General features: G+C 37.5%; 1 protein-coding gene across 1 annotated transcript in view; it reads right to left on the bottom strand.

Moving 5' to 3' along the window:
* Positions 1–12,735, bottom strand: part of CA10 (carbonic anhydrase 10) — a gene marked incomplete at its 3' end in the record, with an annotated part of 619,202 nt that overhangs the window by 510,264 nt on the left and 96,203 nt on the right. Inside the window, exon 3 of the mRNA XM_079905707.1 lies at positions 451–525. Coding sequence (XP_079761833.1) covers positions 451–525 — 75 coding nt within the window. The remainder of the gene's footprint in view (positions 1–450; positions 526–12,735) is intronic.

A 12,735-nucleotide genomic window follows, 5' to 3' on the forward strand; every position in this document is an offset into this window, starting at 1 on the left:
TGATTTTTTTACCTGGTATTTGGCCCAATCTGCTAAGTCCTGACCGTGAATGCTACTGAAGTGACATCAGAGACGGCGTGCATCCCAGCAAGCCTCATTGCTAGTTTTCAGACTTCCTGTTTCATTAACATTAAAAAATCACTCTTTCTCAACCAAATTTTAGCATACAGAACCTCAACCCCAACTCTTGCATTGCCCTCTCCCTGACACAGCCACCTGTAGATGGAAGGACATTAAGATGTAAGCACAGATGGAAAAACGTAGTCTTGGTTAAATTACCACTCACTTAAAAAACTTTCTCTTGATGGAGGATTCATCTAACACATAAGTCAGACTATGATGCCTTTTGCAATACATTCCATGCCATGTAGCAAATGCAAAATTCTGGAAATAATACTACATTTCACTCAAATTATTTTCTTAAAAATAAAGTAATAAATGTGCATTTACCTGGGACAAAGCTTCCCTGGACCACCTCCTTGTATGCCCACCAGCCTTCATGGATTTTTGGTGAGTTCTGTTGAGCTAAAGCAAAAACAAAAGAGAAAACAGACTAAGATGAAAGCAGAGAAGTACTGTGTCCATGTTGTCCAAGAAAGAAGACTGACTATACATAAAATAATTCTTTTCTACCCATAAGTCATACTACAAACTGTAACAGCAGCCTACCACATCGTTATTTTCAAACTGATTATTAACCTGTAAATATACTGTCATAAAGTTTTATAAAAAACACTCAGGATATTTCTACTGATGAGAAATAGTAAGTATGTATTTAAGCCTATTTGAATTGCCCTGTCACTTATCTCTACCTCTATCTCACCTCTTTTCTTTACCTCTCCCTACACACATATACACACACACATCCATATAAGGAATACCTATCAGTCTGACTGAAGCATCAATTCAAGAAACATCATTTAAAAGGAAGAAGGAAAAAGAAGCCCCTGGATAGTTGAGTACTGCAACTGACAAAAGTATCACTGAAAGCCTCTGTTCCATGAAGAGAGTTGCAAAACTTTTTGTTCTCTCTTCATCTCCAATCATTGTTTCTTCAACTACCCCATCCACTCAGATGTGGAATTATTTAAGATTTTAGCAGGCAGCAAGATAATTAGACCGTCTGAATCAAGTCTATTATAATGATGGAACTGTAGAGTTTTCATTAGCTTTCTTTAACATGCATTGTGAATGATCCAGATTCACCCTGCAAAAATCAGTCAGCCTAAGCAGGGCCCACTTGATGCCCATCAATTACAAAATATAGGCTAGAACTGAATACAGGCTAGAATTGAAGAAAATAAAGACATTTTACATAATATGTTTTCAAATTCCCAGTCTGGCTACCTACTGCTTGGCAATTTGGAAAGACAGGGCAGCACATTTAAAAGGTACCTCATTTAAAGTTCTGCTATACTACTACAGTAGTTTATCTGAGCTAGAGCACCAAGATAAGTACTGCATTTCCATTTTAACATCTCCCAGCCAGATTGTCAATAATCATCTTGTTGTTGTTTACATCTGATTTCCCGCGGGTGGAGAGCTAAGAATTTCTCAGAACAAACGGGTGAACAGAAAGCAGCCTTATTTTCCACTGTGTTCTCTGCTTCTCTTTGTCTGTGGATTTGGATTTCCTTACTTGATGTGCAACCAGCCCCTGGGAAAAATCCAGCTGTCTAATAAAAAAAATTGTGTTGACAATAAATGCTGTCATCACTGTCAGATGACGAAATACACATAGCAAAGGCCCTTCTTTTGATAGTAAGGAAAAACTATTTCAATTTTATACTCCTTTTTGTTGTTGTGGCAGTTTCAACCACAGAAGATGGGTATAACCTAGAATCACCTTACACACTGGGCCAGACCCAAGCAAGCTGACATCAAAATTTGCATTGGGAAATAAAGAAAGAAAAAAAATGGTGATGGAGCAGCGTATATTACTTTCACTCAAAAGACTTAGAATGAGATCATGGTTAAAAGGCTCAAAGGTAGTTGGAGCTGAAAATCAACAGAAGGAAAGTTACTAACATTGCTGATTCCAAGAATCTCTGCAATTTGGATTTGCCACAAATTCTGATGTCATAATCTTCACAAAATTTCTGTTCACCTGCTTTTCCCAAGGAGACCATGTTTATTGCTCTCTCCACCTTTGTTCTACTCTTTTTTTTTTCTGGAATTCCATCTTTATCTACTTATTGACTAGTCTTACTCAATCCTCAAAGCCTTACAAGTTCTCACTCCTTTCAGTAAATTTCTCCTATCATTCTACCTCCACTGTAGCCCCTCCTCTCCCTAAATTTCAGGACTTTACTGTCCACTGATTATTTGTCACTTGAAACATTTATTGAGGTCCTGTGATTGTCAGGTAGTGTTCTAAGAATCAAGAATACAAAGTTGCTATTTTCCAAAAACTTACATTCTACTGGAAGAAGACACAAAAAAGCAAAAAAAAAAAAAAAAACCTGAATTAAACTATAAGAAGAATAAAATCTGAGAAAACAATAAGGCAAAAGAGTCATATATCACAATGTTCATTGCAGCACTATTTACAATAGCCAGGAAATGGAAGCAACCTAAGTGTCCATTGAGAAAAGAATGGATAAAGAATAAGAGGCACATATATACAATGCAATATTACTCACCATAAAAAGAAATGAAATTGAGTTACTTGTAGTGAGGTGGAGGGACCTAGAATCTGTCATACAGAGTGAAGTAAGTCAGAAAGAGAAAAACAAATACTGTATGCTAACACATATGTATGGAATCTTTAAAAAAAAAACTTTCAAAAGAACCTAGGGGCAGGACAGGAATAAAGACACAGACATAGAGAATGGACTTGAGGACACAAGGATGGGGAATAGCAAGCTGGGACGAAGTGACATTGATATATATACATCACCAAATGTAAAATAGATAGCTAATGGGAAGCAGCTGCATAGTACACGGAGACCAGCTCGGTGCTTTGTGACCACCTAGAGTGGTGAGATATGGAGGGTGAGAGGGAGACACAAGAGGGAGATGATATGGGGAAATACGTACACTATAGCTGATCCACTTTGTTATACAGCAGAAACTAACACAACAATGTAAAGCAATTATATTCCAATAAAGATGTTTTTTAAAAAATGGATTAAAGACCTATTAAAGACCTAAATGTAAGACTGGACATTATAAAACTCTTCGAGGAAAACATAGGAAGAACACCCTTTGAAATAAATCACAGCAAGATCTTTTATGACCCACCTCCTAGAGTAATGGAAATAAAAACAAAAATAAACAAATGGGACCTAATGAAACAAAAGCTTTTGCACAGCAAAGGAAACTATAAACAAAATGAAAATACAACCCTCAGATGAGAAAAAATATTTGCAAATGAATCAATGGACAAAGGATTAATCTCCAAAATGTATAAACAGCTCATGCAGTTCAATATTAATAAAACAAACAACCCAATCCAAAAATGGGGAGAAGGCCTAAATAGACATTTCTCCAAAGAAGACATACAGATGGCCAAAAGACACATGAAAAGCTGCTCAACGTCACTAATTATTAGAGAAATGCAATTCAAAACTACAATGAGGTATCACCTCACACCGGTTAGAATGGGCATCATCAGAAAATCTACAAACAACAAATCCTGGAGAGGGTGTGGAGAAAAGGGAACCCTCTTACACTGTTGGTGGGAATGTAAGTTGATACTATGCCACTATGGAGAACAGTATGAATGTTCCTTACAAAACTAAAAATAGAATTACCATATGACCCAGAAATCTCACTACTGGGCATATACCCAAGAAAACCATAATTCAAAAAGACACATGCACCCCAATGTTTATTGCAGCACTATTTACAATAGGAAGGTCATGGAAGCGACCTAAATGCCCATCGACAGATCAATGGATAAAGAAGATGTGGTACATATATACATTGGAATACTACTCAGACATAAAAAGGAATGAAACTGGGTCATTTGTAGAGATATGGATGGACCTAGAGACTGTCACACAGAGTGAAGTAAGTCAGAAAGAGAAAAACAAATATTGTATATGAATGATTTGCAAGGCAGAATTAGAAACACAGATGTAGAGAACAAATGTATGGACACCAAGGGGGGAAAGTGGTGGTGGTGGTGGTGGTGGTGGTGGGATGAATTGGGAGATTGGGATTGACATATATACACCAACATGTATAAAATAAATAACTAATAAGAACCTGCAAATTAATTAAATTAAAAAAAAACACAAAGTAGTAGGTTGTTTAGGCTTTGTATTCCTGGAATTGATCTAATCATTTAGATCATAGCAATGACTAAATCATAATAATAACAATAATAAAAAAATATTAGATAGAGAAACATACTTTGCAGTATAATTAAATAAGTTGAGGTAATAGAGAATGACTTGAAAGACACATTAGATTGTGTAACAGTGATGACTTTTCAGATTTTTGACACTCAATCTGAAATTTAAATGACAAAGAAGATCTGACCTCAAGAAAATCAGCAGCTGTAGTATTTCAGGTGGATTAAAATATCCTAAGAAGCCAGGCAGGAGTGGCTTTTCCCAGAAACATAAATGTGGCCATTATGGGTGAACCATAGTGGATGTATGAGGAGAAAGGGTCAAGATGAGGCCTGATGATTTAGGTAGTAGTCCAGAAGAATGATGATGTTGGCTTCAACTAGCATAGTGTTGGTGAAAATAGAAGTAGATGGACCCTATATATATATATATTTATACATATTGCATAAAATATACACATATTTTATTTCTCTGTATATTTCAGGAGATGAGTGAATAGTACTAGCTGATGAGTTGAATGAAGGAAGTTAAAGAACATAAATCAAGGATAACTTCCACCTTTTTTGTCCTGAGTGACTAGATGTTGACAGATATTGAGATAACAAGAGATCCTAGGGGAAGAGTAGCTTTGAAATGTGGAGTAAAGATCTCCATTTGATAAGGCTAGTGAGCAATTATGGGGAGTTGTTAAGTAGGCAGTTGGATATAAAAGGAGTTCTGAGGAGAGGTTGAGAGGAGATATACATTTATGACTCTTTGACATATAAATGATATTTAAAACCATGAGTTTAGAAGAGGTCACCAAGAAGAAAGTGAAAATATGTAGAGGGACAAAAGGGACACAGAATTGAGCTCTGGAATGTTCAATATTTAGAGGTTAAACAAAGGAGGGAAATCCAAAATGAGATTAAGAGGGAGAGGCCACTAAAGTAGGACAAAACAAAGAAACAGGAGAGAAAATAGTGGTCTTGTGCCATTCCTTTATTTTACACTCTCTCTCTCTCTCTCTCTCTCTCTCTTTATTTTAGAAGTTTTAGATTTATAGAAATGTTACAAAGATAGTACAGAGTTCCCATATATATCCCATACCTATCTCCTTTATTACTAACTTGCTTCATTACTACATTTGCCAAAATTAATGATCCAGTGTTGACACATTATTATTAGCTAAAGTCCACGCTTTATTCAGATTTCCTATGTCTTTTTTTTTTTTTTTTTTTTTTTTTTTTTTTTTTTTTTTGCGGTACGCGGTCCTCTCAGTGTTGTGGCCTCTCCCGTTGCGGAGCGCAGGCTCAGCGGCCATGGCTCACAGGCCCAGCCGCTCCGCGGCATGTGGGATCTTCCCGGATCGGGGCACGAACCCATGTGCCCTGCATCGGCAGGCGGACTCTCAACCACTGCGCCACCAGGGAAGCCAGATTTCCTATGTTTTTAACCTACTGTCCTTTTGCTGTTCCAGGATGCCATCCAGGATCCCACATTACATTTAGTTATCATGTCTCAGTCTTCTCATGGCTACAACAATTTCTTCATGTATTTTAAATTTGTAATTTCCCCATAGCCCTATCTCTCTAACTAAACTAAAACTATCTCAAGGGTAAATGGTGTGCCTTGTCTACTACAATGCAGCTCATATAATAGGTGTATTGGGCACAGTATTTAATGAATATTTGCTTAATAAATCTAGGAATGGAGAAAGACATGTAAAGCACCATTTAGCAATGCTATTCACAGGTTTCACAGGAATACCCAACTTAAGACTCCTCTCCACTTTTTCCCTAAAATAAGTTTCATGATAAGTAGTTCCTAGACTTTAAGAACCATGTAACTAAAATAATAACAATAGTAGAACACAAAAGAAAGGGGATATAAAGATCAGCTCTAATCTCTGTAACTGTAATAGTGTAGCTATAATTTTGTTTTCTGCTTCTTTCACCAACTATTATGTCATGGGTTGTTTTCTCCATTCTTTTTTTTCGTACACAGACCTCTCACTGTTGTGACCTCTCCCATTGCGGAGCACAGGCTCTGGACGCGCAGGCTCAGCGGCCACGGCTCACAGGCCCCAGCCACTCCGTGGCATGTGGGATCTTCCCAGACCGGGGCACGAACCCGTGTCCCCTGCATCGGCAGGCGGACTCTCAACCACTGCGCCACCAGGGAGGCCCTGTTTTCTCCATTCTTATATTTAACGTGCATATAATGGTCCTTTTAGTAAATTTGCCATAATTTCCCCATTATTCCCTGCCTATTGGCCATTTGGTTGTTTGAATACTGCAATTAACTTTTTCAATTCCAGAGCATACCCTGCTCTCCCTCTTTCAGAATCTTTCTTTAGCACGTATACCAAAATCAGGGTCAAAGAACAAGGCATAAATGTATTTAACTTACTTCATACAAAATGTATAGCAGTTTGCATTGCCATAGTAATGTAAGTGTTTATTTTTTAAAGGAAAATATTTGGGTAACAGACAAATAATGATAAAATAATGCTAATCCATTTAAAAATAATTTTCACTTCTGACAAATAGGCAATTAATCAAGAAGCATTGTAGTTCTGTCTAATGAATGATTCTCTTCTGACACAAATTCATGAGATGAATGTTTCAAAGTGAGGACACATTTTGTATTTCACTTTTTTACTATTATTTATCATCTTAGAATCAGGTATAGATGCATTTTCCATAAATATTATAGATCAATTTGGTAGTAAAGTCTATTCATGTTTTAAAAGATGCATGAAATTTCAGACCCCAAAAGTTTAAGTCCATGTCCAGATTCGCTTGGCCTCCCATAAGTCATAGCAATAAGGAAAATGTATGTGTTATATTCAGAATACTAAAATGGTATTAACATAATAAATCAACTTTTAAACCACAGTTGATAAACAATTGATAATTTCTAAAATCAATGAGTTAGTCAATTGTGGGATTAATCTCACTTCACACATAACTTGCATTCACAAGTAATAGCTTTGAATGAGACTAAAATCTCATATCTCTCTTAAGCTTGAACTCAGCAAGGCTAAGTCAAATGAAATGAAAGGAAACAAGCAGAATTATTGGTGTCTTTTTTTTTTTTACATCTTTATTGGAGTATAATTGCTTTACAATGGTGTGTTAGTTTCTGCTTCATAACAAAGTGAATCAGTTACACATATACATATGTTCCCATATCTCTTCCCTCTTTCATCTTCCTCCCTCCCACCCTCCCTATCCCACCCCTCCAGGCGGTCACAAAGCATCGAGCTGATCTCCCTGTGCTATGCAGCTGCTTCCCACTAGCTATCTACCTTACATTTGGTAGTGTATATATGTCCATGCCTCTCTCTCACTTTGTCACAGCTTACCCTTCCCCCTCCCCATATCCTCAAGTCCATTCTCTAGTAGGTCTGTGTCTTTATTCCTGTCTTACCCCTAGGTTCATCATGACATTTTTTTTTCTTAACTTCCATATATATGTGTTAGCATATGGTATTTGTCTTTGTCTTTCTGACCTACTTCACTCTATATGACAGACTCTAGGTCTATCCACCTCATTACAAATAGCTCAATTTTGTTTCTTTTTATGGCTGAGTAATATTCCATTGTATATATGCCACATCTTCTTTATCCATTCATCCAATGATGGACACTTAGGTTGTTTCCATCTCTGGGCTATTGTAAATAGAGCTGCAATGAACAGTTTGGTACATGACTCTTTTTGAATTATGGTTTTCTCAGGGTATATGCCCAGTAGTGGGATTGCTGGGTCATATGGTAGTTCTATTTGTAGTTTTTTAAGGAACCTCCATACTGTTCTCCACAGTGGCTGAACAAATTCACATTCCCACCAGCAGTACAAGAGTGTTCCCTTTTCTCCACACCCTCTCCAGCATTTATTTTTTCTAGATTTTTTGATGATGGCCATTCTGACCTGTGTGAGATGATATCTCATTGTAGTTTTGATTTGCATTTCTCTAATGATTAAGGATGTTGAGCATTCTTTCATGTGTTTGTTGGCAGTCTGTATATCTTCTTTGGAGAAATGTCTATTTAGGACTTCTGCCCATTTTTGGATTGGGTTGTTTGTTTTTTTGTTATTGAGCTGCATGAGCTGCTTATAAATTTTGGAAATTAATCTTTTGTCAGTTGCTTCATTTGCAAATATTTTCTCCCATTCTGAGGGTTGTCTTTTGGTCTTGTTTATGGTTTCCTTTGCTGTGCAAAAGCTTTGAAGTTTCATTAGGTCCCATTTGTTTATTTTTGTTTTTATTTCCATTTCTCTAGGAGGTGGGTCAAAAAGGATCTTGCTGTGATTTATGTCATAGAGTGTTCTGCCTATGTTTTCCTCTAAGAGTTTGATAGTTTCTGGCCTTACATTTAGGTCTTTAATCCATTTTGAGCTTATTTTTGTGTATGGTCTTAGAGAGTGATCTAATCTCATACTTTTACATGTACCTGTCCAGTTTTCCCAGCACCACTTATTGAAGAGGCTGTCCTTTCTCCACTGTACATTCCTCCCTCCTTTATCAAAGATAAGGTGACCATATGTGTGTGGGTTTACCTCTGGGCTTTCTATGCTGTTCCATTGATCTATCTTTCTGTTTTAGTGCCAGTACCATACTGTCTTGATTACTGTAGCTTTGTACTATAGTATGAAGTCAGGGAGCCTGATTCCTCCAGCTCTGTTTTTCGTTCTCAAGATTGCTTTGGCTATTCGGGGTATTTTGTGTTTTCATACAAATTGTGAATTTTTTTGTTCTATTTGTGTCTTTTGAGAGGCAGTGTGAAATAATGGAAAGTACACAGCAACCTGTAACTAAATCCTAAATTTATGACTGAATTTTGTGTCACTTTGAGCAAACAATTTCATCTTTTAAATGCTCAACCCACCCCCCTCCCAAAAAAAAACACCTCAGTGTCCTTACCTGAAAATTGGTAATAATTACGTTGAAGGGCTGTCAGAAGGACAGTCAATATGAGACAATACTTTGTGCTTGATATATAACATCTATTACTTTAATTATTTGATGTTAGTCGTGGTGGTATGGGGCAGGGGAGGAGGGGCAGTGCAACCAAATGCCAGAAGGGGAATGTGGCAGAAGGCAAAAAGTAGAAAATTGCTCAGAAAAAGAAACCAGGAATTATGGTATAATTTTACTTGAATCTGGTTGAAATTAAAAAAAAAAAAATGATGGCGTGAAGAAACATGATCTGCACACTCTATCCTCCAGATCCTGAGCCAACTCATGGAAGGAAAAAAGATAGCCCTGCCTGACCAAGGGAGAGTTCAAAAGCCCCTGATGACATTCATGACATTTTCAAGTCAAAGTATAGTCACCAAGGAACCTGTGAAAACAGAACTGATTCAGGGAACTCATGCAGGTAACCTGTGCTATTTGCTGGGACAAAGCCCAATGCCCAATGGGGCTGCAGGGAAAGCAGATAAAATGACCCATTGGAATCAGCATGGTGGGAAATAAGACCATATGCAACTCTTAGGAAAAGACCAGGTGGTTTTATTAATTTATTTTTTTCTTCATATACCATCAGCTCAACATCTTTTTCTCCTTTCAAATTCTGATCTACTCAGTATTTGCTTATCATGCACTATATGACAGGTGCTGTCACATACTTTATAAGTGGTAGAGCCAGTGAATTATGAGGATATCTGAGTTGTGTAGATGACCCAAACTAGAGTTCCATTATTTAAGTAACAAAGACAAAAGAAAAGTTTGAAACTTGAATTATCTGGACAGTTGTAGCTGGAAAGATTTGCTCATTCTACCTATCTCAGCTACTATTTCAGTAAAGATAATTCAAAAATTTATATTCCTCACCTGGATATTTCATTCTAGTTCTATCCAACCTTTCTAGCAGCCCCCTAGATAAGGTATCGCTCCATGATCATAACAATTCTCTTTTGCCCCTGTGACAAAGACAGTGCTAATAATTCATTTTCCTCTTCTTCCTTAACAAGAGAAGCCTTGGTTTTTAGTAAGGCACATTGACTTCTCAGAATAAAGACTACATTTTCCTACCTCTCTTGTAGCTAGGTGTGGACATGTGATTTAAGTTCTGGCCAATGAGATGCTAGCATGTAGCACATCCAAGAAATGTTACAGGGAAATGTTATGCCTCTTCTCATCTCTTCCAGGATGCTAGAATGTGGACATGATAGCAAGAGCTCAAGTAGTCATCCTGAACTATGAAGCAAAAGCCTCATTTCTAATAACAAGATAGATGGAGCTGGAATGCCTACATTTAGAAGAGAGAAATAAACCTTCTTTGGTATTTTCTGTTACTCACTACTGACAGTAATCCATATACTGATACACACTCACCTCCAATACCCAAGGAATTAAGACATTGATCCTACTTCTGCTGTAGCTCTAATCTATTTTTTACTATACATTTATATACTACCTAGACAGAGGTCCTCAATAATTACTTAAATGAGTAATTACAGCTGCCTAATAACAGTACATCTTATCTCCATGTTCCCTGATGCTACCCCACTATTAAGACCCCTTTCCCTAAAACAATGCTTTTCTCATGTCTTTCATTGCCCCTTTAAAATTCTTTGATGATTTGCAACTATTTACAAAACAATATCCACACTCATTGATCATAATTCAAGGATCACAATGATAACCCTGCAATGACTCCCTTTTGGTTACACAGTGATGGGCAAGTGATGTTTTCCATGCTCTGTCAGGTGTGGTTAACTTATGTTTTCAAAACTCACTCTAGGGGCTTCCCTAGTGGCGCAGTGGTTGAGAGTCCGCCTGCCAATGCAGAGGACACGGGTTCGTGCCCCAGTTCGGGAAGGTCCCATACACGGGTTCGTGCCCCAGTTCGGGAAGGTCCCATATGCTGCAGAGCCTGCGCGTCCGGAGCCTGTGCTCTGCAGCGGGAGAGGCCACAGCAGTGAGGGGCCCACGTACCGCAAAAAAAAGAAAAAAAAAAATCTCACTCTAGTCTCCTTTGAGATTCATTTCTCTGTGCTCTCAAAGAAGGTATTATATACTTCTGCTTTGTTGTATTGGGTTGGCCAAAAATTTCATTCGGGTTTTTCTGTAATCTTACGCATTTTACAGAAAACTCCGAACAAACTTTTTGGCCAGTTCAATATACACTATTTTCTTAAATTATCTCTTCATGGCTTTATAATTCTGATAGAACAGGTGTCCAGTAAATATTTCTAAACTGAAGTAAATTTAAATACTTTTTTTCATTGATTGACCCTACATCCTATTTGGACTAAACTGTCTTCTCTTGTTTATGTGTCATTTGCTCATGCTACTTATTTTTCCTGTAACATCATTTTCATCACTGAATATCCAAAGTAATTCAATTCTTCAAGTATCAGCTCAAAGGCCACTTTCTCCTTGAAAACGTCCATGTTCCTTCTAGCTGGAAGAAAGCTTTTTCATCTCTGAAGTTTCTTACCAATTTATGTATAACGTTTCCTTTCAATCCAATTCAACATGATTCAATTCAATCCAATCCAATCCAAAAATAATATTTAGAGTATACTCACGATATTTTACTACCTATTCTAGGTTACTATTTTGGAAAGGCTCACAGTTCAATGAGAAAGAAAGAGGATACATTTCACAAATTTGAGGCTAATGTTTATGCAATATATTAGTTAAGATAATGCAAGTGATGATAATGCTAGTTTACCTGCTGCAAAAAGTAAACTCTAATATCTCAGTGGTGTAGTACAAGTTTATTTCTCACATATGTAAAATCCCAAAGTGGTTTTCCTGATTGTTGCACAGCTCTCCAATTCAGGGCCCAGGCCTTCTGCCTTGTGGCTCTGCTTTCTGCAACATATGAATTCAAACCACCATGATGTGTACATCAGGCCAGAAGGGAAAAGTTGTTTTCATGGCATAAACCTAGAAAGGATACTCATTACTTCTTCCCACATTTCATTGACTAGAATTTAGTTTCCTGAATATACTTAAATGTAAAGGAAACTAGGGAAATGCTGTCCAGCTGTGAACTACACAGTAGTGTTTGACTGGGTAGAATGAAGGTAAGTCTTACAGAAACCTCCATATCCCACAGTGATGAAACAGAGCAGGACCCTGTGGGATCCTCACAGGTACAAATTCTTTCTGTGTTCCCCACTTCTTATTTGTTGGAAATAGACTTCATTCAGCCTCCTTGACCTTCCCTGATTTCCAAAGGGCAGATTCAACAATTGCTTAACAGGGAAGGGAGGGAATGCAGAAACAAAGGTGCAGTCAAGAAACAATAGTGCAGCTCTGGGACAGGGTCCTGGTTCCTCCTTAGGGAATATACATAACAATACCTTTTAGTTCTTCTGTAGGAAATAAGGCCCCCAGCGAGGTGGAGGAGGATAACTTCAGGCTGAGCACAAGATTGCTGGAGCACTGCCCTCCTACCTCACCATAAGTCAATCAGAAGAAAGTCTGCAC

This window comes from Stenella coeruleoalba (genome assembly GCF_951394435.1).
Source record: "Stenella coeruleoalba genome assembly, chromosome: 19".
NCBI lineage: Eukaryota > Metazoa > Chordata > Mammalia > Artiodactyla > Delphinidae > Stenella > Stenella coeruleoalba.